Source organism: Fusarium falciforme, chromosome 4 (assembly GCF_026873545.1).
Source record: "Fusarium falciforme chromosome 4, complete sequence".
Classification (NCBI taxonomy): domain Eukaryota; kingdom Fungi; phylum Ascomycota; class Sordariomycetes; order Hypocreales; family Nectriaceae; genus Fusarium; species Fusarium falciforme.
This window is the reverse complement of record NC_070547.1, coordinates 2898256-2926167: the sequence shown is the minus strand read 5'-3', so window position 1 is coordinate 2926167 and position 27912 is coordinate 2898256. Positions and strand designations below refer to the sequence as shown.

Below are 27912 nucleotides of genomic sequence, written 5' to 3'. Positions count from 1 at the left end.
TGGTTGTTGATCGTGTAGATAGACCCAGGGTAGGCCTCGGACTAAGTCTTGAGGTGTGGCATTTTGTCAAATGGTTTTGCAACTAAAAGCCATACGTGAGAATACTGGTATAAATCTCTCAACCATAAAATTCATTCAACAACCATTACAATACTTACGCGGTGTCGCAAGAAGGTTCTTCACATGAAGCATCTCCGGCTATCGGCCCCACCATCGGGGCTGCCTGAAGGTCCCGGTCAGTGGACGCTAGCGAGGACCGCAGTGGCTGGAAGCTCCCCACTTTATTGCCGTCATCAGGATGGAAGCTCCAACAGCGGACCTCCATCCCATCATCTCGCATCCATATCCATCCGCCGCTCACTCCATCTTCCCAGTCTCTCAACTCCCCCCACCAACCGCGCCGAGCTGCCCTTCATGGCTCCTCGCACGGAATTCAGCACCGAGCAGATCCGCAACAAGGCTCGGAAAGACCTGCTGTATCTCCTCGAAGGTGTATGTACAGCCTTCTTCCCCACCGCCGTGCCCCACGAGCCTCACCCGGGTCCTTTGCGCTGCTGCCTCAGCTCACACTTGACTCTATCTAGGTTCGCGGAAAGAAGAACGTTGTCCTTGATCGGAGTCTCGTCGGCCCAATCGGAATTATAGTCAAAGTCGCCGTGCTTCAAGAGTATGGCGTTGACAAGTTCTTTATCCTTGAGAACGATAATGTCGACACCAGCCAGCGCAATGTTGTCTTCATTGCCCGAGGCGAATGCGGCCGCCATGCCGAGGCAATAGCAGGTTTGTGAAGCTACTCTTATTACTGGAAGAACAATCTGACCATAAGCTCAGCCCAGATCAAACGTGTCCAGCGCGAGAGCCAGACGGCGCACGATTTTCACATCTTCTGGGTCCCGCGACGAACCCTCGTTTCCGACAAGCTCCTGGAAGAGGCCGGCGTTCTAGGCGATGTAAACATCTCTGAGCTTCCGTTGTCCTTCTTCCCTCTGGAGAAGGATGTCCTGTCCCTGGAGCTCGACGACTCATTCCGCGACCTCTACCTTTCGAAAGATGTGACACCAAACTTCCTCATGGCCAGAGCCCTCATGGAGATTCAGCAGAACCACGGCCTATTTCCTCGCATCATTGGAAAAGGTGACAATGCAAAGCGTGTCGCAGATCTACTCGCACGTATGCGCCAGGAGCTCCTCGCCGGCGAGGATGCGACAGAAGCCAACAAGATTGGGTTGTCCCCCAGTACAACCAACGAGAGCGTCATCATCATCGACCGTGAGGTCGACTTTGTCACACCGCTACTCACTCAACTCACATACGAGGGCCTTATCGACGAGGTGTTTGAGATTCAGAACAACCAGACCAAGGTCGATACGACAGTGGTTGGCGCGCCAGCACAATCTTCGGCAGCAACATCACAAAGCCGCAAGCGAACGATTCAATTAGACTCAAGTGATAAACTCTACGAACAATTGCGAGACGCCAACTTTGCAATAGTTGGCAGTTTGCTCAACAAAGTTGCAAGGCGGCTACAAAAGGTGCAGAGCGACTACGAGAGTAAACATAAAACGAAGACCATTGCGGAGCTCAAGGACTTTGTCAGTCAGCTACCAGGGTATCAACAAGAGCAACAGAGCGCGAGGATCCACACCGGCTTGGCCGAAGAGATTATCAAGCACACTCGGACGGATCTTTTCAAGGGGCTCTTGGAGGTACAGCAGAACCTTGCTGCAGGTGCTGATCCGTCGAGCCAATTCGACGGCATCGAGGAGTTGATTGCACGAGATGCCCCTATACGGGAGACATTGAGGCTGCTCTGCATCTACTCGTGCATATCAGGAGGCATCAGGCCCAAGGAATTTGACCAATTCAGACGGCTCGTCCTCCAAGGCTACGGCTATCAGCACCTGCTCACGCTCAACAATCTCGAGAAGCTACAACTCTTCTTGTCCAAGTCATCGCCATTGGCTGGTATGATCCCCATCCCAGGCAACGCGGGAGCAACTGGCAACAAGACCAACTACACTTATCTACGCAAACAATTACGTCTCATTGTTGATGAGGTTCAGGAGGACGACCCGAACGACATCTCGTATGTGTATAGCGGATACGCGCCTCTTTCAATCCGACTTGTACAGTGCATTCTGCAAAAGCAGTATCTACTCTCCGTAACAAGAGGAAACGGCGCGAGCGCGGCGGGGGTACCTCCTGGAGTAGGCACGCAAGGATGGCAGGGATTCGACGAGGCAGTCAAGCACGTTCGTGGACAGACGTTCTATGAGCACCAGAAGGGCGAGGACAAGGCGGTCAAGGCGAGGGCGTTGCTCTCCGGAAGCGGCAACAAGCAGACCGTGTTTGTCGTCTTTGTCGGTGGCATTACGTTTACTGAAATTGCTGCTCTCAGATTCATCGCAAAGCAGGAGGAAGGTAAGTACTCTCACAGTTCCCAATTTCCCGGCGATTGGATGCGATGTCTAACTGCTCGGCAGGACGAAGAAATATCGTGATTTGCACAACATCTATTATAAGCGGGAATAGAATGATGGATGCGGCGATCGAGAAAGAATCGTTTGCGAAGGAGAACACGCCCGCGCCCGCGCCCGTTTCGACAAGCTGAGAGGTCAGCAACTGTACGATATCTGGAATCATCTGGCTGGCTGATTGGCGCAATTTCGGCGGCATAGGCATTAAGATATTATAATAGGCTAATTCAGCGACATAGAAATATTTCCTAAAACGGGAATTAAGCCGACGTGAACGGACAATGAAGTCTCATTGAAGTCATTGTGAGAAGTCGAGGATGAATGCCAATGTCGTCGGAATGAACTCGAGACCCACCTGCAAACGCGCATCTGATTCGGTGGTAGCGTCGCACGTGATCGAGAGTCGAGCGTTGCTTTCCGCATTCTGAGGGGCTCAATGGCTGACGATCGGGAGTTTCTCTAAGACGAGAAGGACCAACAACGGGTGACGGTCATTGAACGAAACGAACGATTTGTTTGGCCAAACATCGCAGTTTTTGCCATGGACTAATCACCTCTCGCCGAATGCCGTTTAACCGCCGAAGCTGTAGCCATCTTACAAACCAGGTCTCCTCTCTCACTGGCCATCATCCTTGACACTGGAACTGACGCGGTTGTCACTGAGTGCAGTAAGTCATCGCCCAATGCCTCTTGTAAGCCTCTAATGGAAACGGGCTGATGAACCAGTGCAGATCATTAATTGGCATCCATGTCGGCGCATGATGCGAATTTTCTCATCTCACTCCTTCGTGATAGTCCTTGCGGCGATAGTCGAAGTTGATACTCTCCACCCCGCCCTATAATCGTATCGTATCGTCATTTTACACCTCGCCACCAACCAACATCCCCGAGAACTGCCTCGCGAACCAACGCCGCTATGGGGACAGACTTTGGGCGTGGCTTCAGGACGGGAATTGGTGACCACAAGGGAGCCTTTGGGGACAAGTGCGTCCTCGACTCACAGCCTGCCTCAGACACGGTCGTCGTGCCGAGTGCTCAGACCCGAATGTCACCTCCAACAACACCCGATATGGCATCGCTGCCTCAGTCGCGGCAGACCTCGACAGAGCATGCCTCAGAAGTCGCCCCCGAGATAGTAGTATGGACTGAGGACATGGAGGTTGAAAGCGAAAGCGCCGCTGAGTCTGATGACCAGTCGAGTGTCGCCGCTGATGCTGAGTGAGTGCCATCATCTCATTGCCGATATCCCCTCAAGATGTGACATTGGTTTCTCAACCTCGATTACTGACTTTGCCATAGAGAAGAAACACCACAAGTCGATGACTCGGCATTACTACACACCATCGATGCCGCCGTCGACTCCTTTCCCTCTTCCCTCGCAGACCTCTCAGACCTTTCGTCAATACCGTCGACTGATTCGAGCAAGGCTACTACCCCAACGCCAGTCGAAGCTGAGAGCCTCCAAGATCAAGCAGTCGACGACCAGCCTCCCACACGCCCTTCCTCCCACCAACAATCGCCATCTCATAACGAAGCAGAGCGCTACAACTTCAACATCCGACCGAAATCATCCATTCCCACCGATATCTCGTCATCCAGGTATGCCTCAGAGTGCATCGCGGCGGCCGAGTCGAGTCGACTCAACCCCTATGCCCTGCACCCGGAGGAATACCTTCTCCTACGCCATCACATCTCTTATACACAAGTCACAACCTACCTCAACATCAGAAACGGTATATTACGCCTTTGGATGAAACGGCCCTGGATCGGTATTACTCGACTAGAAGCAGTCGGATGTGCAAACGCCCGCTGGTTTGATGCGGCAAGTGTTTGCTACGATTGGCTTGTTCGTCGAGGTTATATCAACTACGGATGCGTTCAGGTCTCTGAGCCTGGGGTCGATGAGAACGGTGCACCGGTCGTTAGGAGGCAAAAGACAATCGCCATCATCGGTGCCGGCATCTCTGGGCTTGGTTGTGCCAGACAGCTAGAAGGCTTGTTCACGCAGTACGCTGACCGTTTCCGCGAGCGAGGCGAGCCGCCACCGCGTGTGGTGGTTCTTGAGGGACGAAGCCGGGTAGGAGGTAGGGTGTATTCTCGCGAATTCAAGACCAAACCGAAAGAACCTGTGCCGGACTTCAAAGATAAGCGGCACACTGCTGAGATGGGCGGCATGATCATCACTGGATTTGAACGGGGGAACCCCATCAACATTCTTCTACGCGGGCAGCTCGGCCTGCCTTACCACGCACTTACAGCAGACACTACAATTTACGACAGCAATGGGAAACCTGTAGATCCTGTCCGAGATCAGCTTGTGGAGAAGCTATATAATGATTGTCTAGACCGAGTCAGCGAGTACAAGCACAAGAACCAACCGGCGAAGCTCATCGAGGGTAGGCGGGACCTCATTGAAGAAGGCCGGGACAGTCCCGGAGACGGCAACAAGACGATGATCCAAGCCGAAGAAGCTGCCGCTGCGCAGCCAGATGCTCCCCCAGTGGCTCAGCAGAATGTTCCAGCCAAGGTCAACATGATACCGGTGTCATCAGACAAGTTGACGGGTCGGGTACACACCGAGCCTGGGACGCCGGCCACGATCAAGGCTTCCGAGAAGGCAAAGCTGATGGGCTGGACACTGCGGGATCACTCGGCTGAGGGAGATAACATCGACCTGGCACAGGCAGTGAACGAAGAGGGGGCAACTCTGGGATCCGTCCTGGACTCTGCCATTTCCCAATACAAGCAGATGGTCGGGCTGAATGCCCAGGACCATCGCCTCATCAACTGGCACATTGCCAATCTAGAATACAGTAATGCAACTGGTCTGCACAACCTCAGTCTTCCCCTGTGGGACATCGACGCGGGCAACGAGTGGGAAGGGAGTCACACAATGGTTGTCGGCGGCTACCAGAGCGTGGCTCGTGGCTTGGTTCACTGTCCAACCTCGCTCGACCTCAAGACCAAGTTCCCTGTTAAGAGCATCTCCTACCACGTGGGAGAGGGCATGCCGTCTGCAGCGATTGAGTGTGAGGACGGATCAGTGGTCGATGCTGATGCCGTTGTCTGCACTATTCCCCTTGGTGTTCTGAAGCAAAACAACATAGCGTTCAACCCATCTCTTCCCTCGTGGAAGACTGACGTCGTCGAGCGTCTAGGGTTCGGCATCCTGAACAAGGTTGTGCTTGTTTACGACAAGGTCTTTTGGGAGAATGACCGACACATCTTTGGTGTACTGAGAGAGTCTACGAACCGGCACAGCACTTCGCAGAAAGACTATGCCACAAACCGCGGCCGCTTCTTCCAGTGGTTCAACGTATCCAACACAACGGGTCTCCCCTGTCTGATTGCCCTGATGGCTGGTGAGGCAGGCTTCGACACTGAACATTCAAGCAACGACAGTCTCATTGCCGAGGCAACAGAGGTTCTGCGCCGTGTTTTTGGTTCAGACGTCCCCTATCCCGTTGAGGCGATGGTAACCCGCTGGGGTTCCGATCGATTTGCCAGAGGGAGCTACTCGTCAGCTGCTCCAGGTATGCAACCTGAAGACTACGATGTGATGGCGCGGCCCGTTGGCAACCTCTTCTTTGCAGGCGAGCACACTATCGGCACCCACCCAGCAACGGTGCATGGTGCCTACTTGTCCGGCTTGAGAGCAGCATCAGAGGTGTTAGAGACCTTGATCGGACCCATCGAGGTCCCAACACCTTTGATTCTGCCACGGGATTCCGTGCTGCTAAGAAAGCGCAAGGAACCTACCAAAGACCCGAGACGAGCAAAACTAGAGGCATACGAGCAGGAGTTGCTCAGCCATATACATTCTAAACTTGGCGAGCGGCCCGTTCGCCCGAACAAGGTGGCCGCGAACGCTTATATCCTCTATAGCAAGGCCCTATTCGACGTGGCCCGCAAGAAGTGTGAAGAGAACCGCAAACCCGGCAAGGCAGGTCGCGCCGTGCCCAACGAGGTCCGCATCATGACGTCCAAGATGTGGAAGGAGGCGACTCCCGAGGAGCGTAAGCCCTACGAGGACCAGGCAATGGAGCAGAGGCGTGGTCACGCCGACGCCGTGCAGGCTTGGAGCCGGGACGTTGAAAAGTGGGATCGAGAGGCTGCCTCACTGCGGGCGGAGTATCAGAGGGATCATCCTCCTGCTCCCGGGCTGGGCGAGCTGGCTCGTGAGTCTTCGCACAAGCATCGTCGGGCGAGGGTCAGCTACGCCGAGGACCATGACAGTGAGGGTGAGATGTGAGTCGAGTTGAGTTGTCAGGCAATACCCATTTTCCTAGGGTCTCTTTTTTTCCATCTGGCGCACGGTATACATTATATTTCAATTCCTTGTTCGCAAGGCAACCTACATCAGGTTCGGAGGTGGAATCGTGGTTCCGTGTTTGTGGATGCTCGGCGTTAAACGGACATCGAGGTCTGTCACTCAGCAGGCTGACGACTTCAAACCACATAGGCAGTGTGTACATAGCAATATCTTTGGAAACTTGTTCAAAAAATGCTCTCCAGCAGCAATTACTCCTTTCTCTTTTTCTTTTGTTCTCTTCTCACTGCCACGCCTGGGGAGTGTGAGCTACTAAGGAATTTATTGAAGGCTTTGATACACTGGGGCGGGAAAACCACACACTGATGGATGGTATGGTTGATCCGCTGGCGTTGATACAAAGGGAAGCGTCACACCCCGGCTTGCACTCCCACTGTTTACATATCCTCCGAGGCGGTGGCACCAGTGATAATCTCGACCAGTTCTCCGGTAATGACAGCCTGTCGGGTACGGTTGAACAGAATCTGGTACTTGCTGATCATCTCACCGGCGTTCTTGGAGGCGTTCTGCGGGAAATATCAGCATTAGGACATTCACTGAGACATTCATGATACTCACATCCATGGCATTTCGTCGGGCAGACTGCTCGCAGGCGTGGCCCTCGGCAAGAGCCCAGTAGAGGGAGTTGGCCAGGCCGTACTCGCGCATGTTGGAGAGGACCTCGTCGTCAACCTCGAAAGCGGAAAAGTTGGCTACAAAATTGTCAAAATACAGTTCCAACGCCGTCAATTCTTGACGCAAAACTCACGGGACTGGGTGATGGCCTCCTCGGAAAATGCCTCAATGACGGAGGGCTCGTAGCTCTGAGCGTTCAGGAAGCTGTTGTACAGGATCTTGATGTCGGTGTACTCAGTGGGAAGCTGAACGATCTGGTCGGCGATAGCCTGGGCGTCGGCAAAGGTGGGGACGTCCTTGCCGATACCAGCGAAGCTGAGCTGGATCGACTTGGCGTTGGTTCGGCCAAGCTGAGCCTTGGCCTTCTCGCCGACGATGACGAGGTCGAAGTCCTCCTCGGCGGCCTGGCGACGGATGTATCGGGCAAGACCAGAGTGAATACCACCACAGAGACCCTTGTCGGAGGAGCAGACAATGTAGAGGGTCTTCTTGTCCTCGGTCTCGAGAGCCTTGGTCTCGGCCGACTCGTAGACCTCGTTGGAGGTCTGGCCGTACTTGCGGGAGTCGTTCATGGCGCGCTGGGCACGGGTGAGCTTGGTGGAGGCGACAATCTTCATCGTGTTGGTGATCTTCTCGATGTTTCGGATCGACTTGAGACGGTCCTCGATCTCACGGAGGGTCGCATAGGTGGCGGCGGAGCTCGGGACGGCGGCCCTGGAAGCGCGAAAAAGGCCGTCGTCAGCAAACAAGGTTCCATCTCTTTGATTCAATTGCTTCGCCGTGATCGAATTGCTGGTGTCGAGGGCCGACGTGGTGGCCGAGGGTCGGAGGCAGCTTTCTTCGGCAACAAAATCTTGGGGGGCAGAGAGAGGGTCCCTCCCGGCAGCCGGAGGGAAGGGAAAGATTGGGACTTACCGAGCCTGAGCTGCGGCGGCAGCTCGGAGAGCTGGTCTGGCGGCTCGCGACAGCATCGTGACTGAGGATTAGGACGGTGAGATGGGAGCCTCTGCCAACGGTGGCCCAATTGATCACGATACACGTATCAATTGATGGGGGGAGAATCGGTCGGGGTCGTGTAAGGTCGGAATGAGGTGTATTGGTTGCTGCGGACCAAAGCGTTTTGTTCTCGTCGCTATTTTCCCGGCAAATTAGCGGGCAGCCGCGCTGAGAGCTCCACTGGAAAAAGGCTCGTCACGTGAATTAAGTTAATCACGTGGGTAGAAATCTTCATCTCAGCTCCGTCTCCAGCAAAACCATGACTAAGGCATCCAAGGCTCTCCTTCAATCCTTTTTCTAACTGACCCGGCAGCCAACCAACCTAACCTTGCTTCTCTCCTCAGCCAATCACATCCTCCCCTTCTTCCTCTAGACCCATCTCTTACTCGCTGGCGTCGCTGCAACTGTGAGGCCTGCTCACGCACTTGCCTTCCCCGGGAAGTGTGCCGCCAAAAGTCGCCCACCTCTTCGACCCAGTCGGGTCTCTGCAGCCAGTGAGCTTTCGGCCCGGGGCGTGCCTGCCTTCCTTCCACTGCCTTGTCTCTCTCTCGCCTCGCCTCCCGTGCCCGTCGCCCTGGACCTTAAGAAACCAAGCAACGCCGCTCTCTACTTATTCCCCCAGATTCCATTGTCGCTGATTCCTCGCTCCCACGCTCTCACGAATCCCCTCACCCCCATCATCTTCTCCTCTGCAAGGCCCTGGGGGGGTCGTTTCCTGACGCTTCCTCGTCTCATTCGACCCTCTTCCTTCGCATCGACTCGCTCTCGTTCCCGTTTCCCTTGTCACGGTTTGGCATCTGAGATCCCAGTCCCTGACCTCATCGCACTTTGCCAGGCGGCCACCCGCAGAAACAGAAACGGACAACTGCATTCGCATTCAACCCCCAACAGCGCCATGAGTTCGAGCTCCGACGATGATCGCCCTCTTGCTAGGGTCAACGGCAATCGACGTGAGTCGTGTTTTTTTATACACTTTTTTTTTCCTTCGCCTGCACTGCTGCAGTTCTTCGTCATTGGCGTCCATCTCCATCTGCACTCAAAACAAAGTTTCCCCCAGCGTGCTCCTGGCCTCCTCTCCTCCCCCCAGCGCGCATGTTCGCTAACAAAGTCTTTTTTCTCTCCTACCTAGTGTCCTCGTCCAAGATTTCGCGCGCCGAAGACGATGCCATGGACCGTTCTATGCCTCGCGACGCCGCAAAGCTGGTTGGGCTGTCGGTCCGCAACGGTCCCGTGCAGGATGACCCGATGGACGTCGACGGGCCCGTAACCAACGGCGCCACGAAGCGCAAGTCGCGTACCTCCATCACCAAGGTCAACTACAAGGACAACGATTCTGACTCGGAAGATGGTGCTCCTCTGGTTCGTACTCCCCAGGTGCCAGAAAAATCCTGCTGTGGGGCCGACTCTTGCTGACGATGGTATCACAGGCAAAACGCCAAAGACAAAACAAGAGGGTCGCCGAATCGGACTCCGATGACGAGCCGATCATGAAGGCACGCGGCAAAAAGCTCCCGCCCTCCTACAAGGAGACTGCTCTACCCGAATCCTCTGATGATGACCAGCCTCTGGGACAGAAGCTTGTGCAAAAGAAGGCAAACATCGAACGCAAGGCCGACAAGGAGGCCAAGGCGATGCGTGCCAAGGACCGGACCAAGAAGCCGACCCCCAAGAAGTCCATCAAAGAAGAGTCTGACGACGATGATGTGCCTCTCGCCAAGTCAACCACCAGGCGCCAGTCAAACGGAACCGCTGCGAAGCGGAAATCAAATGGCGTGAAGAAGGCAGAATCCGATTCCGATGCTCCCATCTCCAAGAAGGTCAAATCTGCACCCGCCAAGAAGAGCGCGAAGGCGGACTCCAAGACAGATTCCAAGAAGGCCAAGGAGAGCGGCGAGGAGGAGGAAGAATTTGCTTGGTGGCTAGAGCCAAAGAAGGAGGACGATTCCATCAAGTGGAACACGTTGGAGCACAACGGCGTGTTGTTCCCACCCGAGTATGAGCCCATGCCCAAGCATATCAAGCTGATCTACGATGGCAAGCCAGTCAACCTTGCTCCAGAGGTCGAAGAAGTCGCCACGTTCTGGGTGGCTATGATGACCCCTGCCTCGTCGCATCACATGGAGAATCCCGTCTTCCGCAAGAACTTTTTCGAGGATTTCCAAGAGTATTGCAAGAAGTATGGTGTAACGGACGCCGACGGTAAAAAGGTTCAGATCAAGTCTCTGGATAAGTGCGATTTCTCGAAGCTTGCCGACTACTGGCTCGCCAAGGCCGAGCAGAACAAGACCAAGAACATGACCAAGGAAGAGAAGGAGGCTGCCAAGGCCAAGAAGGAGGCCCTCGAGGCCCCCTTCACTCACTGCGTGTGGGACGGCAGGAAGCAGAAGGTTGGCAACTTCCGAGTCGAACCTCCAGGTCTCTTCCGTGGCCGTGGCGAGCATCCCAAGACTGGCAAAGTCAAGAATCGCGTTACCCCCGAGCAGATCACCATCAACATCGGCAAGGGAGCCAAGATTCCGGATCCACCCAAGGGCCATCAGTGGAAGGCGGTTCAGCATGATCAAAAAGCCACTTGGCTCGCCATGTGGCAGGAGAACATCAACAACAATTACAAATATGTGATGTTGGGTGCTGCCAGTGATATCAAGGGACAGAGCGACTTCAAGAAGTTCGAGAAGGCACGAGAGCTGAAGAAGCACATTGACAGGATTCGCAAGGACTACACCAAGGAGCTGAAGAGTGAGATTATGGCGGATCGTCAGCGAGCCACAGCCATGTATCTCATCGACAGGCTTGCTCTCAGAGCCGGAAACGAAAAGGATACGGAGAACGAAGCCGACACTGTGGGTTGCTGTTCGCTCAAGTACGAGCACATCACTCTTGAGCCTCCGAACAAGGTCACGTTCGACTTCCTCGGAAAGGACAGTATCCCATACAGAGAGACTGCCCATGTCGAGCCTCAGGTCTTCAAGAACCTCAAGCTTTTCAAGAAGGCGCCCAAGACCAAGGGAGATGACCTGTTCGACCGCCTCACTGTGAGTTTCAAGCCGGTGTTTATCTATGGGCTGCCGTACTAATGATTCTGTAGACTACTCAACTGAACAAGCACTTAACCAGCTACATGCCGGGCCTGACGGCCAAGGTTTTCCGTACTTACAACGCGTCCTGGACCATGTCGGAGCTGCTGAAGGGACTTAGCAAAGATCCCCGATCTCGCGGCAGTGTCGCCGAGAAGGTGAAGCTGTACAACGACTGCAACCGTGAAGTAGCTATTCTCTGCAACCACAAGCGGACAGTCGGTGCTGGTCATGAGCAACAGATGCAGAAGCTGGGTGACAGGGTAAGTTTAGCGATATTTGGGGTTTTGGACGCCGCGTTAACCCCGATTAGATCAAGGGCCTTCGGTATCAGCAGTGGCGGACAAAGAAGATGATTCTCGACATTGATCCGACCCAGAAGAAGAAGAAGGGCGCCGCCTGGTTTGAGCTTGACGAAGACCTCGATGAGGAGTGGATTAAGGAACACCAGCAGTTCTTGATCGAGGAGCAACGCACCAAGATCACCAAGAAGTTCGAGAAGGACAACGAGAAGCTCAAGGCCAACAAGGAGAGGCCAATGCCTGAGAAGGAGCTCAAGGAGCGACTCCAGGCCGTCAAGGAGCTCGAGGCTAAGTTCAAGAAGGAGAACAAGACCAAGAAGGTCGAGGCTGAGGGCCGAGGTCCTACGGTTGACAAGTTCATCAAGGCGATTGAGAAGCTCGACGAACGTGTCAAGGTACTCGAGACGCAGGCTGAGGACCGTGATGGTAACAAGGAAGTAGCTCTTGGCACTTCCAAGATTGTGAGTACCTTTGACGGTGTGTGTGTTCGAACTTTGCTAACCCAGCACAGAACTACATCGATCCTCGCCTCACTGTCGTCTTTGCCAAGAAGTTTGATGTGCCGATTGAGAAGTTCTTCTCCAAGACTCTCCGCGACAAGTTCCGATGGGCCATCAAGTCGGTCGAAGATGAGGATGACTGGACCTTCTAGTTCGACCTGGACGACGCCCGTCCTACGACACACCACAAGATTGTTTTACTTTGATTTGCAATTGCATTTTATATTTTTGTTTTTACTATTTTGATCACTTTTTTTCCCTTTTCTTGTAAGAATACTCGACCGGGAGGTGCTCTTAACACCGGCGAGCGGAGACAGAACGGGTCCAAGGGCGAAGCACACAGACGCATGCGCAAGCTCAGCACGGGTACCTAGACGCCTAGGTATCCATTGCCAATGAGGCATATAGGTGGAACGGCCGCGAATCGATGAACTAGCAGGCAGGCGCTGAGCGGCGAAATTTTTCACGGAGCATTGGGGTTTACGGCGGCAGAAAATCTCCTTAGTACGAGACGAGACCCACGTATATAGAAGCGCCTCGTGGAATTGGGTGATGGGAAAAGGGATGGATGAGGTCTCGAACGAGGTCTCAATTATAACGTCTCAGCAAGGGGTTGGTTGGCTTGGTGGCTGGCTATATTAGAGCATTGGCATCGATTTGCTTCTAGAACCAAACAAATGAACAGATCATAGCAGTCTGCACTGTTTGTTTCTTGTTGTGAGATGAATCGTGAGTGTCTTGCGAAGCAGGTTAATCAGTGAACGTCCTAAAAGAATGTGAACTTGGTCAACATGGACTGTGTTGGAAGAATGTCTGGTATGCAATTGAGTGCAGTATGTATTTTATTCTTTCCATGTTGTTCTAGGCAATGTGCCCGTCATGTTTACCAGTAATCATATGTACAAATGCCTGTCTGTCTGTCTGTCTGCCTGCCTGTCGGTTCTCTATATCCAGCAAGTCAAGTCAAATCAAGTCTATCTATCTATCGTCTTGGTGTTCTGTTTTATCCACAACGCCGTCGCTGAAATGCAAATGCAAGTCGCAAATGTCAATGCTAATAATGCTAAATGTCCAGAACTCCAGTTCGTGACATGCAAATCCAAGTCTTCATGCCTGGTCGTTCCTTGTTGAGACCAGGGAAATCGTAATAGATCATCCGTCTTTGTCCATGTTCATGTGGGCATGTGCCAGACAGTATGCGCCACAGATCGTATCATATACAATAAAGCCCTCTGAAAAGGGGTCGGAGTAGAGTCATCAGAAGAGTCTACCGGTAAAGGTCAGGATGCCGGCCAGCATGGATGCCAGGACCAGCACGCTGTGGTAGGATCCCATCAAGCTCGAGGCGCTGTTCTCCTCGGGAATGATTCTACCCTCGGCGTTCAGCCTCCAGCCGCTGGGGATGGCGCCTCCGGAGGGTCGAGTACCGGTCCAAGGCCAGCCGGTCTGTGTGGCCGTTGCGGGGCTGCCGTCCTCGGCGATACCTCCCACGGGGACGTTGTTATCGGCTGTGGCGACGGTGCCCTCGGCTGTAGCCGTTACGGTCATGGCCTCGCCGTTTTCGTTACCGTTGACGGAACCGCCAACGGCTTCAATCGACTCCCACGACCCCGAGTTGTCCTTGTACTTGTACTCGTCGCCGGTGGAGTAGTCGGTAACAACGATGCTCTTGACGTGCATGGTGAAGGGGCCCTGGCTGAAATCGGTCGGTCCCCTAGCCCACTTGACAGTTCCAGCGGCGTTGGTGTTGGGATCACCGCCAGCCCAGGCGCCAAACTTGACCTGCATAGGAGTCTGGGGATACTGGTTGGCCTCGGCGTCGCCCGAGTTGAGCGTCCGGACAACGGTGCCGGCAGCCATCCACACGATGCGGTCCTTTGTCCAGTCGATGGTGTAGGTGATCCATTGGCCCTGTGTGTTTGTCACGTCGTGAAACTCGCCTCGGTTGTACGACGTCGTCTGGCCCTTGCCGAAGTAGTTGGACTGGATCTCGTCGTTGGCGGCGCCCAGCCACTCGATGTCGATCTCGTCGAGGACGTCGGACTGGAGGACGAGGGAGGAAACGATGCCGGCGCCGGGTGCGGCCTTCATGGTGATCTCGACACGGCCAAACATGATGTAGAAGAGCGAGGCGAGCTGAGGCGCATCGCCGCCCTTGGAGACGGTAAAGGCCACGCCCTCGTCGTCGTACTGAGGTGAGCCCGAGGCGGCAAACGAGTTGACTGAGCCCTTTGTGAAGTCGACGTTGATGGCCATTCCCAGAGCGTCATCGGCGGGACAGGCTGCGAGGATTGAGGGTTAGCATTGTCATGATGGAGCTAAAGGGGTGGGAAAGACATACAGCTGTGCATGGGATTGCAGCTGCTCCATGTCTGCGCAGAGACAAAGTTTACGGGTAATAGAGCAGCCGTTGCTGCGGCCAGGTAACTTTTGGATATCCACCGCATGATGATGCTGTGTTGTGTGTGGTGGTTGACTTTGTTGGGAGGGGAGCAAGCAGACTCAAGCTCTGAAGCAGAAGCGACAAAGGGCCGAGTGACGGTTACGTAGGATTGTTTGTTTGTTTGCCTCGCCTTGTTCTGGAACGGATGGTACTCGACGACGTGAATGGCTGTCTTGTCACACAGTGACTCGAGGCGTTGTATGTTGCATGAATTTGGATGAAGTGCAGGATGCAAGTTCCTGACAGGAAGGTTGATTTGATATAACAGGCCAACCCCCGTGCGCTACCACAGCCACGTCACTTCTTTGAGCTGGGCAAGGTTCGTATTGAAAGCTTTACCGCCCCATGATAGGAGAAAGGGGACCAATATTCCCGGTTTCTTGGTAGCTGAATTGGCGATTGGGCCCTGCTTTGCGCCGTCTTGGCCGAGGAGGTTGGGCTCCTGATGATGTATTTCGTGTGGAGCCACGAGGTGGCTGGTAACAAAAGGTGGCTGGGTGTGGGGCTTGCCGGGGTGGCCTACCCTAGACTTGACTTTTTTCAACGTCGGGTCTACTTCAGTGCACCAAAATTTCGTTGTGTTATTCGTAGAGTCTGTATGAATTGCCATGGTGTATGTGATATACTGTTGAGATCTTTGCTGCATTTGTGATCTTTCAATTTGGGTGTGAATTGGTTTTCTGTGATGTGGTTATGACATGCGAATAGCTTCATGATACACCAATTTCTCTCGGTAAATGACTTACCTAGGCCCTATCAAAATCACAGATTGGTCTCTGGACTCGCCGCAGCCGGGACACCCTGTAGCTCCTACTGTATATATTCATCGTGGCCATCTCAACTTCGCTTTCACAAATTCATATTACTCAACAGCTGTGACAACAAGAACATCTCCCTCACTCACACCATCCATCAACTTCTCGGCTCAACTCGAAACCCCCGAATCTCGATCGCCTGCTGTTACGTGCCCAGAACATCTAGACACGTACGTTCTCACATTTCACATATCACTGGCATGTTAGGGCTCGATGCTCCAAAAAAACACCCATCACCCTTGCATACTATCACGAAGCAAAACTCTCTCAACTCCACGTGTAGGCCATGCCTCGACATTGATCCCTTGCATCCGCACACCCAGCTCAACAAAGATCAAACCGGACCGCGTCACGGCCAAGCCTCCATGCCAGCAGCCATCATCCCTCGAAGATAGCTGGAATGAGTCAAATCTTTGACTTCAAGCTCGATATCTGGTTTACCCTACAGTTGCCGGTCAGACCACCGGCGTCATGCAGATACTATAGATCCAACATATTGAAGAATTTTCCATTTCACTCAAAACCGCAGCACCATCATGCCACAAACGTCTTGGGACCGCCCGTCCCGCTCCGATATGGCAGCGTGCAGCAAGGAAAAGAAGCAATGAAGCTACATGGGAGCAACAAATAGCATGTACCAAAAGAAAAACCAACAGCTTTGTCTCCATCAACGGGGGGTCCAATGACCTATATTCAACGCCAACAGCATGCGTCTTTTCAACATTGCCCTCACATATCGAAAACCAGACAAGATTGGGACCTGATGCAAGTCCCAGAATGACGTGTCAGCTTCAGTATCCGACGAAAAGAGACCGACTTCGCATCCGCCCGTGAGACCAACCATTCATTGACTGCCATGACAAGAATAAGAATGAAATAAAAGTAAAAAAAAAGTTTCTTCTCCCTCACATGCACGGCAAGAAACCGGCCTGAGGACAAGACCAGCCAACTAAGGCTTTATCGTTCCTCATCATCCATCCATCCATCCATCCCATCATCGGCCGGCTCCATCTCTCGGTCACCGGCTGGTTTCGCATGGCCAGGCCCCGATCCAACGGCTCCAGATTCCCCCTCGCCCTGTCGTGCCTCGTCGCCGCATGAGGCCATCTCGGCCCTCTCTATTCGCGGCTATCCTCCCCTCAAAGCTCAGAGTGACAGTCGATTCCCCACCTCCCATCATCCAAGCATCGTGAAGCCCGCATGCCCTAACCCCACAGAGGAAGGACATTGCATTGAAGCTGGGGACGAGTCCAGTCCAGTCCACAGGCAGAGCCGCCAGGCTGGATCTCACAACGTCAATCAATCCTGCCGGACCCCGCCGATAGGTCGACAAGTCGTCACAAGAATGCGATACATCATCAATTGCCCATATTTTTTCAATGCCCCTACTCATAAAGGCCCCGTCGGGAGAGAAAACTCTGAATCCGTAGCTCCAACAAGAATGCATAAGCCTGAATTCAATATCCACGCCCTCTGCCCAGAGAGAGAAAAGAATTGCTTTGCTTTGCTTCTTCAAACCAGAACAGAGACTTTCCCATCGTCTCATGACCGGTGCATGACCGAGGCAACACATACGCTTGCGAGACGGGCCGACCAGCGACTCACTCGAGACGCCCATTCATCGGCAAGCAATATGTCATACATGGAGTATGGAACTGCAACTCGCCTGCCTCCAAAACAGTCATGGGCATTGTGAGAAAGAGAGCCAAACAAGTAAAGTAAAGCAAAACAAAAGAAAAAGCCAAGCCAAGCCAAGCCTGGTCTTAACGCTCGCTGATATGGCGGCGTGCTGTCTTGTCATGGTTGAGTCAAGCAACGCTTCAAGAACGTTTCAAACCTCCGCTTGGACAGGTCCAACGTCTTTTTCCAACCAACTCGATTGGATCGATATCCGCATCGCTGAACACACGACGCGCATCAGAGAGGGTCTGCGTCTCGTGTCTCGGCCTCGTGTTGCTGCTGCTGCTTCTGCTGTTGACATCAAGGCAGTCTGCCCCTCGCATTGGACCACGGCTTCAAGACGTGACGGATCCCAGTTTCTGGGGACTGGAGCAGTCCGTGTAAGACGCCGTTTCCGCCTCCACTGTGAGACGCCCCCGATCGACCAAAGTCCTTACCTTGCGTCCGAGTCCTGCTGTTGCTGCTGCTCACTGCATCGCATCAGGCACACGTAATACGCATGCATGGGCATATTACATGACACCCTCGCATAAAAAGTTATCCAATCAATCGCACCATGTTATGAATGGCCGAGAAACAGGTCATAAATGGAAGAAAAAAGAAACGACAGTGAGACGAAAAGAGACTGCCCGGTCAAGGACGGAGACGAGAGGGAAGAGGCAGCAAAAAGAAAACAACAAAAGTAAAAAAAGAGTAACAACAGACAGGATAATTACCCAGTTACGCATAGTGCAAACATAAACAGGAAAATGTCACCCAACTAATAACTGACTGTGGGTGGGCTCAATAAAGGCCAAACAACAGTCGACAATACCAGCCCCAAATGCCGAAATGACCACTTACCTTGTCGGTACCGACCCTCCGTAGCCCTGCTAGCCTCGACGTAGGTACAGTACCGCGGTCAGGTCAATGGATGGATGCATGTTTGCTCCATGCAAATACTTGCTCCGTTCTATGTCCTGGGCTCGCAGGAGCCGCGGATCACGCCTCGTTCTGGCCCCGGAGCTGCCGCCCCGACCGACCAACTTCGCCTGAGAAATGACAAAGTTACTGTCCCGTAAACTCGGGGCTGGTTTCTCCTTCTTGACCGCTTTGCCAGTGCCGACAAGGATTTCCACTTGGATTCATGCACGAGCACCGATTTCGAATCCCTCCCTCGGTTGTTGCTAGAGCTGAAGCTGGAGTCGGGAGATACGGTGTAGGCATGCGCTGCACTGCACTGCACTGCACCCAGTTCCGCCTTGCGGAGGTAACGCATAGTAGTAGCAGCAGCAGCAGCAGCAGTACCCATCTACTATGTGCCTGGCCTAGCATGTATCATCGAGAGACCTGTCAGGGAATCATTCAAGCCCCCCCACACGGAATATGTCGACATCCACTCAAAGCACTCTCGTACCTGAGACAGTTCTTTGCGGTGTAGCCAACGTTGGTACCGAAAGAGTTTTCTCAAGCCGTCTTGCTTTCTTTTTTCCCTGGGCTCACGGGCCATGGCGGGAAAAGCCTCACCCTCGGATGCGGGATCGTGGAACCATCCGTGCCTGGGATTTGCTTTTGCCTGTCCATTGTCGGTAGTTGTCCTGCACCAAGAACATGGCCCGGGTGCTGTATGGTATCCATTGGTATGCCCACCCCCATCCGAAATTTTCTTTCTTTTCGCCTCGAGCAAACCGAACGGTCAATATTTCCGTCCCGTCCGCCTGCTTGTCCGCCCGCCGGCCTGGCTTGGCTCCATGTAAGCCCGTGTATCATGTTTTCTTTTTCTCCGAGTGAACGCTGTGTGGATCTTGCCTCCTCCAGGACCGACGCAAACTTCTCTTCAACTGGATGGAGCATCAGCTGCGGCTTGCTGAATTGAGAAGTCGTCGTCGAGCACCCATCGTGGGGGAGACAATCATTGAGGAACCGCCCATCCTATCTGCTCCATCCATCAGCTCTTAACTCAAGTTTGTTACGTATGCAGTCACCCACCAACAACTCCGACTTCGCAAACATGTAGTCAAACAAAAAGCAATCCTCAAAAGGCAGTCCCTCGGGCCATTGTCCATGGCTGACGGGCTGGCTGGAACATGCCTGCTCCCGACGACATCTTGACTTCGCCTGACACAAGCCCGACGCCTTCCACCACTACTTCTTCCGTCTCGTCATGGCGGTCCAACATGAGAACAAATACCTGGATAGATTCGCACAAGCCACTACCTGCTCCGTATTTCCATAGGAGCAGAGGAAAGGAAGGTAACCTGACAATGTAGTCCCAGCATGGTCAGTTACCAGAGAGCTTCACCTTACCCCACCCCGCCACAGGCGAGCCCGAGTCCTTGATAGTCTTGGGTGGTGTCGTCCCACGCAAGTTGACTGTCATGATTTCGTGATGGCATTGGTCTGTGTGGCTTCAACGCCGTGGGGTTGATAAGTAGCCGCGCATCGCAATGACAGCACTGATAAAGGAGCATAGACGCCAGATAACCTAAAGTCGCTCTGATAACTGTTCAAAGGGCAGTGCGTGCCTAGACCGTCGGTCGAGCGTCTGTGATGCACTCTAGTCCGATGCCGCCTGTCATTGTTTCCTCCTCGACGAACCACGGGGAAACGGAGCAGCCTCCAAGTCTCGAGATAGTTATCTCCTCTTGAGCGGGACCCTTGTAGATTCCTCAGTACCGCAAAGGTCAATCAATTCGCCCAGGCCGAGGTCCCTTTGACTAGTTTCCACACTGACGGATCTTCAACATGGATGGATATTTCAAAGGCAACATCACCAACTCGAACCGGCCACCAGTTCATATCATCGAGGGTTGATCTCGCGTCATGCTGGGGTGGGGTCTGAAACCTTCGAGAAGGCCCAAGGACATGGTCGGCGGAATGCCCAGTCGGCGCAGACAGGGGCCGTGGTCTAGCGGCTGGACTGGGGAGCCACCCTTCCAGGGCATCCTGGATACGAGCTGATTTCGAGCTGCCTCCACACAGCTTGTCGGTCGTTGCTTCGGCGCAGGGTATTGACTCGTGGCCAAGCGGACCATTCATTGCTTCCCAGGGCACCACGTCAACATAGTTTGGACGATGTCGAAATGGCTGTCAAGCCCTACTCTCTTGTAATTTGCAAGGCTCTTCCCAGCCGTCACCCAGGTCGATCTGTGGAACCGACAGGCCTCTGAATGCATGAACGACTCAGCAACGCTGACTGACTTGTCCGGTTCACCCGGGGTAAGAGATGTCGGTCGAGTTTCGGGTGAATCTTAGAACGCCAAATAATGCCAGCGATCGCCTCTTAGCCCGTATACAGTACTGGACCGTACTGGACAGTCCCTTTGAGTCTTGTTGCTTCCCCCGGCCAGTGGCCAAGCTGCTCAGGAAGCTCGCCACTGCCGCACCACCTCTTGGCTCCCAGCAAGGACGATGGCGGCGACGAGAGGAGCAATGGCATCCGACAGAGACACGGGCTCACGAATGAGCTAAAAGCTTGACTCGCCTGGGGTCGTTTAGACGTCCCAGCCGCGGGATAATGTCCCTCTTCGGTACCGCAAACGTGAGCTAGGTCAGATGTGTATCTGGGAGGCGATCTTCCAGAATCATGCCAAAGTCCAGAGAGCCCCACGGCGAGCGAGTCGGGCACCAGGTGTTGGATTCGTTGGAAATCCAAACTGGACTGCATTTGGCCGGGATGAAATCCGGGGAGCGTCCCAAGGGCCGGAGGACAGGGGTCTTTGCAGTCCTAGTCTCCGTCGACTTGATCAGCGAGATTGGCTGGCCACACGGCTACGTATCCGGGCCGTTACCAAATCTCCAGCACAAGGTTGCCAAGTCCCGCCGGTCCATCTCGGGGAGGGGTGACCCCTGGTCGAGCCGGCCTCCCATGCTGGATCAGCCATCAGGGTCTCATCCTTCCACAGCTTGCCCCAGGGAACGCCAAGCAGCAGACACCCTCGCTTCCAAAAAACGCCGTGCTGGGACCTCATGATGGTACCTACAGCTGGGTCGAAAGGTGCAATTTGGGGGATTACGGCCCCCGAACGGATTGATTGGCATGGCCGAAATGTCCAGAGCAATACCCACTCGCTTTTAAAGCATAGATGTAGCATTGAGCGGAGCGATAGATAAACTGACCGACTGCGTAGATTGCAGGGTGACTTGGTCAAAGAGAGAACAGAGATAACAAGGCGAGGAAAAAACTTCTTCAAGACGAGCCTCGCCGCACCCTGGCTCCCGCGGACACGGGACGAGATTCCCTGGCTCCCTAGTCTGGGGTGGTGCAGTTGGTGACAGGGCCTCTGGGCCAACTGAATCCAGCACGACGGATCTCTTTGCCTCACTCTGTTGGTGTTGCGGCTGTTGCTGGTCTGATCGAACACGGCCCAACCAGAGTGCTGGTGGCCATGGCCAGGCCTGAAACGGCTAGATGCGAGACCTCACGGCTCCCACTTTCTGGGATTGGGGTTAGCCAAGCGTGGGAACGCGATGACTCGCCCTGGATCGTTAGGTAAGTGCCCGCTATCAATGCTTGCACCCATATCTGCCACCACACTGCACCAGGCTGTGCGCAGCCGGTTCCGCGAAGTCCAAACCCACCTGCCCAGCACTAACACGGCGACGGAGCTGACGATATGCCTTCAATGTCAAGGGCCTCCGGGGCCTGCACCGCCCTGTGGCCTCAGCGCGACGGCGGTGTCGATAGCTTCAGGGCACGTTCCCTGGAGCTTATGCTGTAGTGGGAAGGCCGCGAGAAGCCCCGCGAGGAGGATCAGTGGAGTAGATAAGTCAAGACAGAGGGTCCAATGTCAATGCCAATGCCAATGCTCCAGCCTCCAGGCCAGGACCAAGTGTCGAGGGTTCGGCCGCGGTGATGTGATGGTCGATGGCGATTGATGGCGAGCGATGCCGGTTGCTGACGATTCTGGGGCAATCTCGCACGAGTGGCCCAGCCGCAACGTCCACCACGCATCATCGTGGGCCAAGCCCGTGGGCTGGCTGGCTGGCTGGATGAATGGAAGGATGAAAGGATTGGAGCCATGTTTGTAACTGATGTAACTGTGAACTATGGCGGAAACAACGTCTGAGTCGCAAGCCGCGTGGGCGGCCGCAGTTCGCCTCGCGGAAACAAGCCCAGCTCAGCGGGTTGGCGTTAGCTGCTCCCCAAGAGAGTCAGAGGTGTGATATGTGATGTGATGATGTAGAGCAAAGTGCGTGCCTACCTACCAGTCTGAGATAGGCGTCCATGCAGCAAGCTTGCTTGCGGCACAACGCCAGACACAGGCTGCCAAACGGCTCAGGAAGCTGGGAGGGACGGTTGGCGAAGGATTGGTGTGGCGGCCACAACTGGCCGCCGTTCCTGTTCCTGCATAACGGCGGCGGTCGCGTCTCAAGGGCCTGTCTTGTGCGGTATTCTGCAGAAGAACGCCGCCATGCAAGGTACCAAGCAGCCAGATTGCCACCGTTCGACGAGGGTCCACGAGGGCGTTGGTCATTGGGCCCAGGGCGTCTCTTTACTAAGGCATACGACGACGGCCGGTCCCAAAAACCAACACCGACAGGGCACCCGACCTGTCAAGTAAAGGCTCCATGGGACCCAGCCGGCGCCCCAGAATCGCCAGGTGCCCGGCTGTTGGAGAAGAGACGAGGTTTATTGGGGACTTTCCCGATATAGCAGGGCGAGGTCCGGTTCATGGCAAGGCAGCAGAGAAATAGAAGCAAACCGCATGATGAGAGAGCCATCCTTCGGTGTCAACGAGCCCCCATGTCCTGGGACTGCCCGCGGCCCTCGCCGAATCGACCTCATCGACGGTCTGGAGATGGGCTCTGTCGATTACTGTTAGTGGCGACGATCGACACCCGGCAGATGGGATGAGCGTGCCTGGTCCTTGAGGCCTTCTGGCATCGACGGCTTGAAGGTTTCTTGGGGGCCATTGGGGGCCTCGTTCTGGAGCGTCTGGTGGATAGTGCCATTGTGAGCATGGGCCAGGTTGAGGGTATTATGCAGCCTCAGCAGGTCGCTTGTGCAAAGCCACCAGCCAATATGGGACATCGATCCGTACCTATGCAGACGCACGTGCAGGTGCACGAGCACACGAGCACAAGCACAAGTACAGGGACACGGACTCTGGTCTATCCAGGGGAGGGGACAAGAGGGACAGATGATGACGGCCTGAGGCATTAGTGGATGCCATGCAATGTGATGCGTGCTTGTGCGCGTGTGGCTTGCATGGGGAAATGAGATGTCGATTTGTGCCTTGTTTGTGCGCCGAGACGCGTCCCTTCTGCTCGTTTGAGCTGATGCCCCGCGCGCTATCCCACATAATGTCGTCTCGTATGCATAGTTCCTGGCTAATGCAACCCCGAAAGCATAGCACCACACTCAGGGACCGTGACTTTGTGCATCAGCTAGAGTTTCAGGTCCGGGGGATTGTCCCTATGCTATCCAATGGGACACGACCCGGACCATTTAGCCTGGCATTGTCGGACGGCCACAATTCGGTCGTGCCGTTCATAATGGGCATCGCTTGAGATTATCAGATCCCCACTTTGCATTCGTTCGTAACGTCGTGTCCTCAAGAGGAAATTGTCGGGAGCTGTGGGCCGGGTCACCGCTGCGATTGCAGAGAGCCAGCGACTCGAGGCTCAGACTGGAGGCGGCAGGACGGGCGGGGAGGCAAGGCGGCGACGGCGCGAGAGCGGGCAGAGACATTCCATCAGAGACATCGAACGGCAGCCGAAAAGACAAGACAAATTGTCATGCCATCGTTTTCCCTAACGGTACGGATACCGTCGCCAACGCTAAGCCTGAATCCGCCACCAGGGCACATGCTTTCGTATGTATGGATCGCCAAATATGTTTCACCTGTTCGATGACGAGTTTGACGATTGAGGGTCCCGCCGAGCCTTTGGGACCTTCTGGAACGTTCAGCTTCCGAAGCCAATAACGCGGCCGTTTTCTGGGGCGGACGGTCGCATGGTTATTCGCAGGCTATTGTCCATAGACTCCGGCTCTGGTGTCGCTTGTGACCCTGAAAACGTCGGTTGTGAGCAAGATGGAAGTTGCTCCGATCAAGGCCCGTAATTGTTCGGTGGCATTTCCATCCTAAGCCAGGTGTTCCAGAAGGTTGGGAATTACCACCAGGGTCTCGAGTCCATTGCATTGGACTTGTGCCTCCCATAGCCGATGCGTTGACAGTCTATTCTTGTGGTAGCGAAGGGCTCAAAACGCTGCTCGGCTGCCGTTTCCATCTACCACACGGGGCAAGATACAGGCAAGATCCATATGGTGGTCCCTTGGGATGTCGGTCCTTGACCCCGGCTACCCGTCGAGCATGCCCGCGCTCTTGCTCTTACGACATGACACCACCATCGACAGACGTGAGACGGGAGCAGACGAAGCCACAAACGGTTCAAAAGAGAGGCAGATCATGATCAGAGCTCCGTTTAGCTCTTCAACCATGACGGACCCCGGTGAGGAACCTGGACCCTAAAAAGAGTACTTGGGAAAAGTTGGGATGACAGTCGACCTGACACGACGGAGAGGGTGGCAGCGGGATTGGAAGCTGGTAGTGCGTTCCGGGACGATGCCGTGGGACCGTCCGTGTTAGTGTAGATCTCGATCTGAGCAGTTCTCACCTCGTGGCCTGCCTGATCTGACTCGCTGTCGGCGCAATGGTGAGACGGACGATGCCCATTGAGCTGGGAGGCCCTCTTGGTGAGCCAGTCAGCTCAAGGAAGCGTCATGGAAGCACGGAGGCGGGGTTGAAGACAAAGCGGCGGCGGGGGCGGCGTCGACGACGGCGTCGTTGTTATTGTCGACTGGCGGATGTCGAACAAGCTGCTTGAGTCAACGTCCTTGTCAGCGGCCGTGATACCGTCGGCGCACGGAGCCTGGTGCATGGCGCACCGGCCTCATCGTGCGGTGATCGCGGCCGAGGGGAGCTGAAGCTTGTGGCGCCCAACTCCAGCTCTCGGTGCATGCTATCTGGCCGCTGTGCCTGACTTGGAGAATGGATGGGATGGGGAATGGAGAACCTGAGGAGCCAAGCCAACGCGGGCGCGCACTGGCTGCTGGCCACGATTTGGTGGCGGGCCAAGCGGTGGGCTTGGAGGAGTTGAGGCAGCCCGGTGCAGCCAGCGAACAGGCGCAGTTGAACGCCCAGGCCAGACGGGACAAAGCAACAAGCCAAGACACGGCCGCGTAGCACCTTCCCCAGAAGGGACGTCTGGTCCAAGACGATTGGCCGGGTCAGGGGCCGGAGCGTCGCTGGTTGCATTACGCTTGCTTAGGTCCTAGATTCCTGGGATCTCGAGGCTGCTGGGATTCTGGTTTTCTGGGACCGTAGGATCCTCTGACGTTGCATTTAGAAGTCGTCTCTCTTTCCTCAAGACCCTTTGGCAAATTGGGGACTGTGAGCCTATCGCTACCGGGGACGACTGGCTGGGTCGGTCTTGTCCTTGTTCGGACATGTCAAATTTACCTTATCCTCAGGGTAGATGGGCAATTAGGTAACAACTTAGACGTTCGCATAAACCGAGGTAACGCTGTTCAACCCTTCCATAGAGTTGGCCGAAGATAGGCCTCCTTCATGCCATACAACGTAGCTACCTACCTGGAAGACGGCTTCTGCGTTGAATCATGCGGGCCATGGGCTCAAGCCTCTAAGCCTCAGCTCAAACGGCCAAACGCCTCGGACCTTGCGGGACTGGGCGGGTTGGGCTATAGAATCTTGCTGCAACTAACACATTCAGCACTTCAAGGTCAACCGCACTTACGCAATGCTGTCCGGACGGTCCATAGGTCGTCATACGCCATCCACAATAGACCATCCACTCTGCCGCTATCCACGTCCACAACTGGCTCGCCGATGGTTTGGTCTGGGTCAATCAATGGTGGGCGTTGCAGAATAATGGGAGCTTAGGTACGAGGTATAACATCTCACCTTAGGACTAGGGCCAGACAGCTTTCCCCGAGTTGGTAGGTGCCAGGGACGCTCCATCCCGTTTTATGCACAGGCCAATGCGACAACCGACGTCAGAGCGCAAGAGCGTGCGCACCCGGGCTTGCCGCATAAAATTAATTCTGGCGGGGGCTGTATCAGCGTCCTTCGGACCTGCCTTATTCCAGGTCGCAGCAGGCTTCGGTGACATTGTTGATCAGTTTAGTGGCCCACATCCCCATTGCTTGTCTTGTTTGGTTCAAGACGTGGTTATAGTGGCATGACTATTCGTCCTTTGACATTGACAATGCTACCGTTTCGCGACAAGCTACAGAGGACTCGACTCGACTGGATGACACCTCGAGTTGCAGCTTCCTGCGTCGTTTGACGGTGCATCCGTTCCATGTCAGTATCCGCCGTTGGGAATGGCACATTGGCAGGGTGCTCGCATCATCTACCTTGATATGCAAGCCGGGCTGAACGTGACGATGATGAGCAGCATGCGAACAGGCAGGCAAGCAAGCAAGCAAGCAGCCAAGCGAGCGAGCAAGCAAAGCGAAGCAATCAGGTCCTCGGCAAGCAATCACACCAGCCAGTTTGCAGCCAGTCAGCAACACAGTAGCCAGTCAACGGAGTAGACAGGTCAAACATATCGCACACCTGTCACCTCGACTGCCGCGGTATCAAGCTTTAGCTTACACTCCTTGTTTCGCCTTGTGGCTATCTTCAGTGATGATGGGCGAGTGCTCCAACAAACAAGCCCTCTGTTCCACATCCGCCCACCCGCTGTGATGAGGCGCAGATCCAACCAGAGCAACAAGCGGCATCATCACTAACAACGGGCTCCCTCCAGCTTGAGCCGCGCAAAGATGACGGCAATGGTGATGGTGACGTCGGGCGCTCCACGGCGTCGACTGCATATCCACATCCACCAAGCAAGAGCCCGTATTGAGGTGATCAGCAAGCGAAACAGCGCGACGCCGTCGTTTGTGCCTTGCATTGGACGTCCGACGATGCATCGGAGCACAGCGCTCGAGGGCAGGTGGATGTGACACGACATCAGCCCAGCGAATGGCTGTGCACATGTCTGGCGCCGTCGACATGCAAAGACGAGAAGGGTGCACAGCACAGTTCCGAGTGGACAAAATCGGAATTGTGCACGGCCAGGACCCGTTATGGACTCGCCCAATCTGTTTTATTTATTCTCTCGCGGCGAGGCGCGGTGATGCACGCCGATGCACGGCGACTCGCGACGGCGCCGCCCTATCAGTGCGCGGGATTATGCAGCCCTTGTGACGCGGTTTGCGGATTGCGTGCCACTTGGGTATATACGGAGGCCGCGCTGGCGAGTGGGATTGCACCATGGCGCATCTTGGCTGGGGCCATGGCATAACTCCCAAGCGCGTCTGGCATCCCAACATCTCCACTGGTGGACAGCGAGAGGTCGAGCACATAGCGCAAGCCATTCAAACGAACGGAAGGGATAAGACGAGGGATGAGAAGAAATGTGTGCGAGATGTGCTCATCATCAATGGCGGCTGTGGCAGCCGTTCCGTTCGCTGGATCGTTGATGGAGGGCAGCCAGCTGAACGGATTGTGGATTATGGCCACACATATCACGCACTACGCGCGTACAGGCAGGCACCAAAAAACAAAAAACCACCAAGAAGAAAAAAAAACTGACTGACGGACGACACACACAAAACACAAGAGACACCGAGGGCGAGACATGGGAGTTGTGCACGCTCGCACAAAGCTTGCACAGGCGACGAGG

At 54.7% G+C, this 27912-nt stretch overlaps 5 protein-coding genes across 5 annotated transcripts; 3 read left to right on the top strand and 2 right to left on the bottom strand.

Annotated features, from left to right (window-relative positions):
- Positions 1-336: 336 nt before the first annotated feature.
- Positions 337-2611, top strand: NCS54_00563700 (Hypothetical protein; the record flags this gene model as incomplete). Its single annotated transcript, XM_053151132.1, has 4 exons — positions 337-492; positions 585-780; positions 832-2421; positions 2484-2611. The coding sequence occupies exons 1-4, from the start codon at positions 415-417 to the stop codon at positions 2609-2611; spliced, it is 1992 nt and encodes a 663-aa protein (XP_053007107.1). The 5' UTR covers positions 337-414.
- A 782-nt stretch (positions 2612-3393) lies between these two features.
- On the top strand, positions 3394-6729 carry NCS54_00563600 (Hypothetical protein; the record flags this gene model as incomplete). Its single annotated transcript, XM_053151131.1, has 2 exons — positions 3394-3695; positions 3777-6729. 2 exons carry the CDS (start codon positions 3394-3396, stop codon positions 6727-6729), a joined length of 3255 nt encoding a protein of 1084 aa, XP_053007106.1.
- A 455-nt stretch (positions 6730-7184) lies between these two features.
- NCS54_00563500 (ATP synthase subunit gamma) lies at positions 7185-8393 on the bottom strand (the record flags this gene model as incomplete). The annotated part of the gene is made up of 4 exons (XM_053151130.1): positions 7185-7313; positions 7366-7499; positions 7556-8136; positions 8338-8393. The coding sequence occupies 4 exons, from the start codon at positions 8391-8393 to the stop codon at positions 7185-7187; spliced, it is 900 nt and encodes a 299-aa protein (XP_053007105.1).
- Positions 8394-8795: 402 nt separating this feature from the next.
- NCS54_00563400 (DNA topoisomerase I) lies at positions 8796-12449 on the top strand (the record flags this gene model as incomplete). The annotated part of the gene is made up of 6 exons (XM_053151129.1): positions 8796-9368; positions 9548-9777; positions 9846-11453; positions 11507-11758; positions 11809-12258; positions 12309-12449. Exons 1-6 carry the CDS (start codon positions 9314-9316, stop codon positions 12447-12449), a joined length of 2736 nt encoding a protein of 911 aa, XP_053007104.1. The 5' UTR covers positions 8796-9313.
- Positions 12450-13554: 1105 nt separating this feature from the next.
- Positions 13555-14744, bottom strand: NCS54_00563300 (GH16 domain-containing protein; the record flags this gene model as incomplete). The annotated part of the gene is made up of 2 exons (XM_053151128.1): positions 13555-14579; positions 14639-14744. The coding sequence occupies 2 exons, from the start codon at positions 14742-14744 to the stop codon at positions 13555-13557; spliced, it is 1131 nt and encodes a 376-aa protein (XP_053007103.1).
- Positions 14745-27912: the final 13168 nt, after the last annotated feature.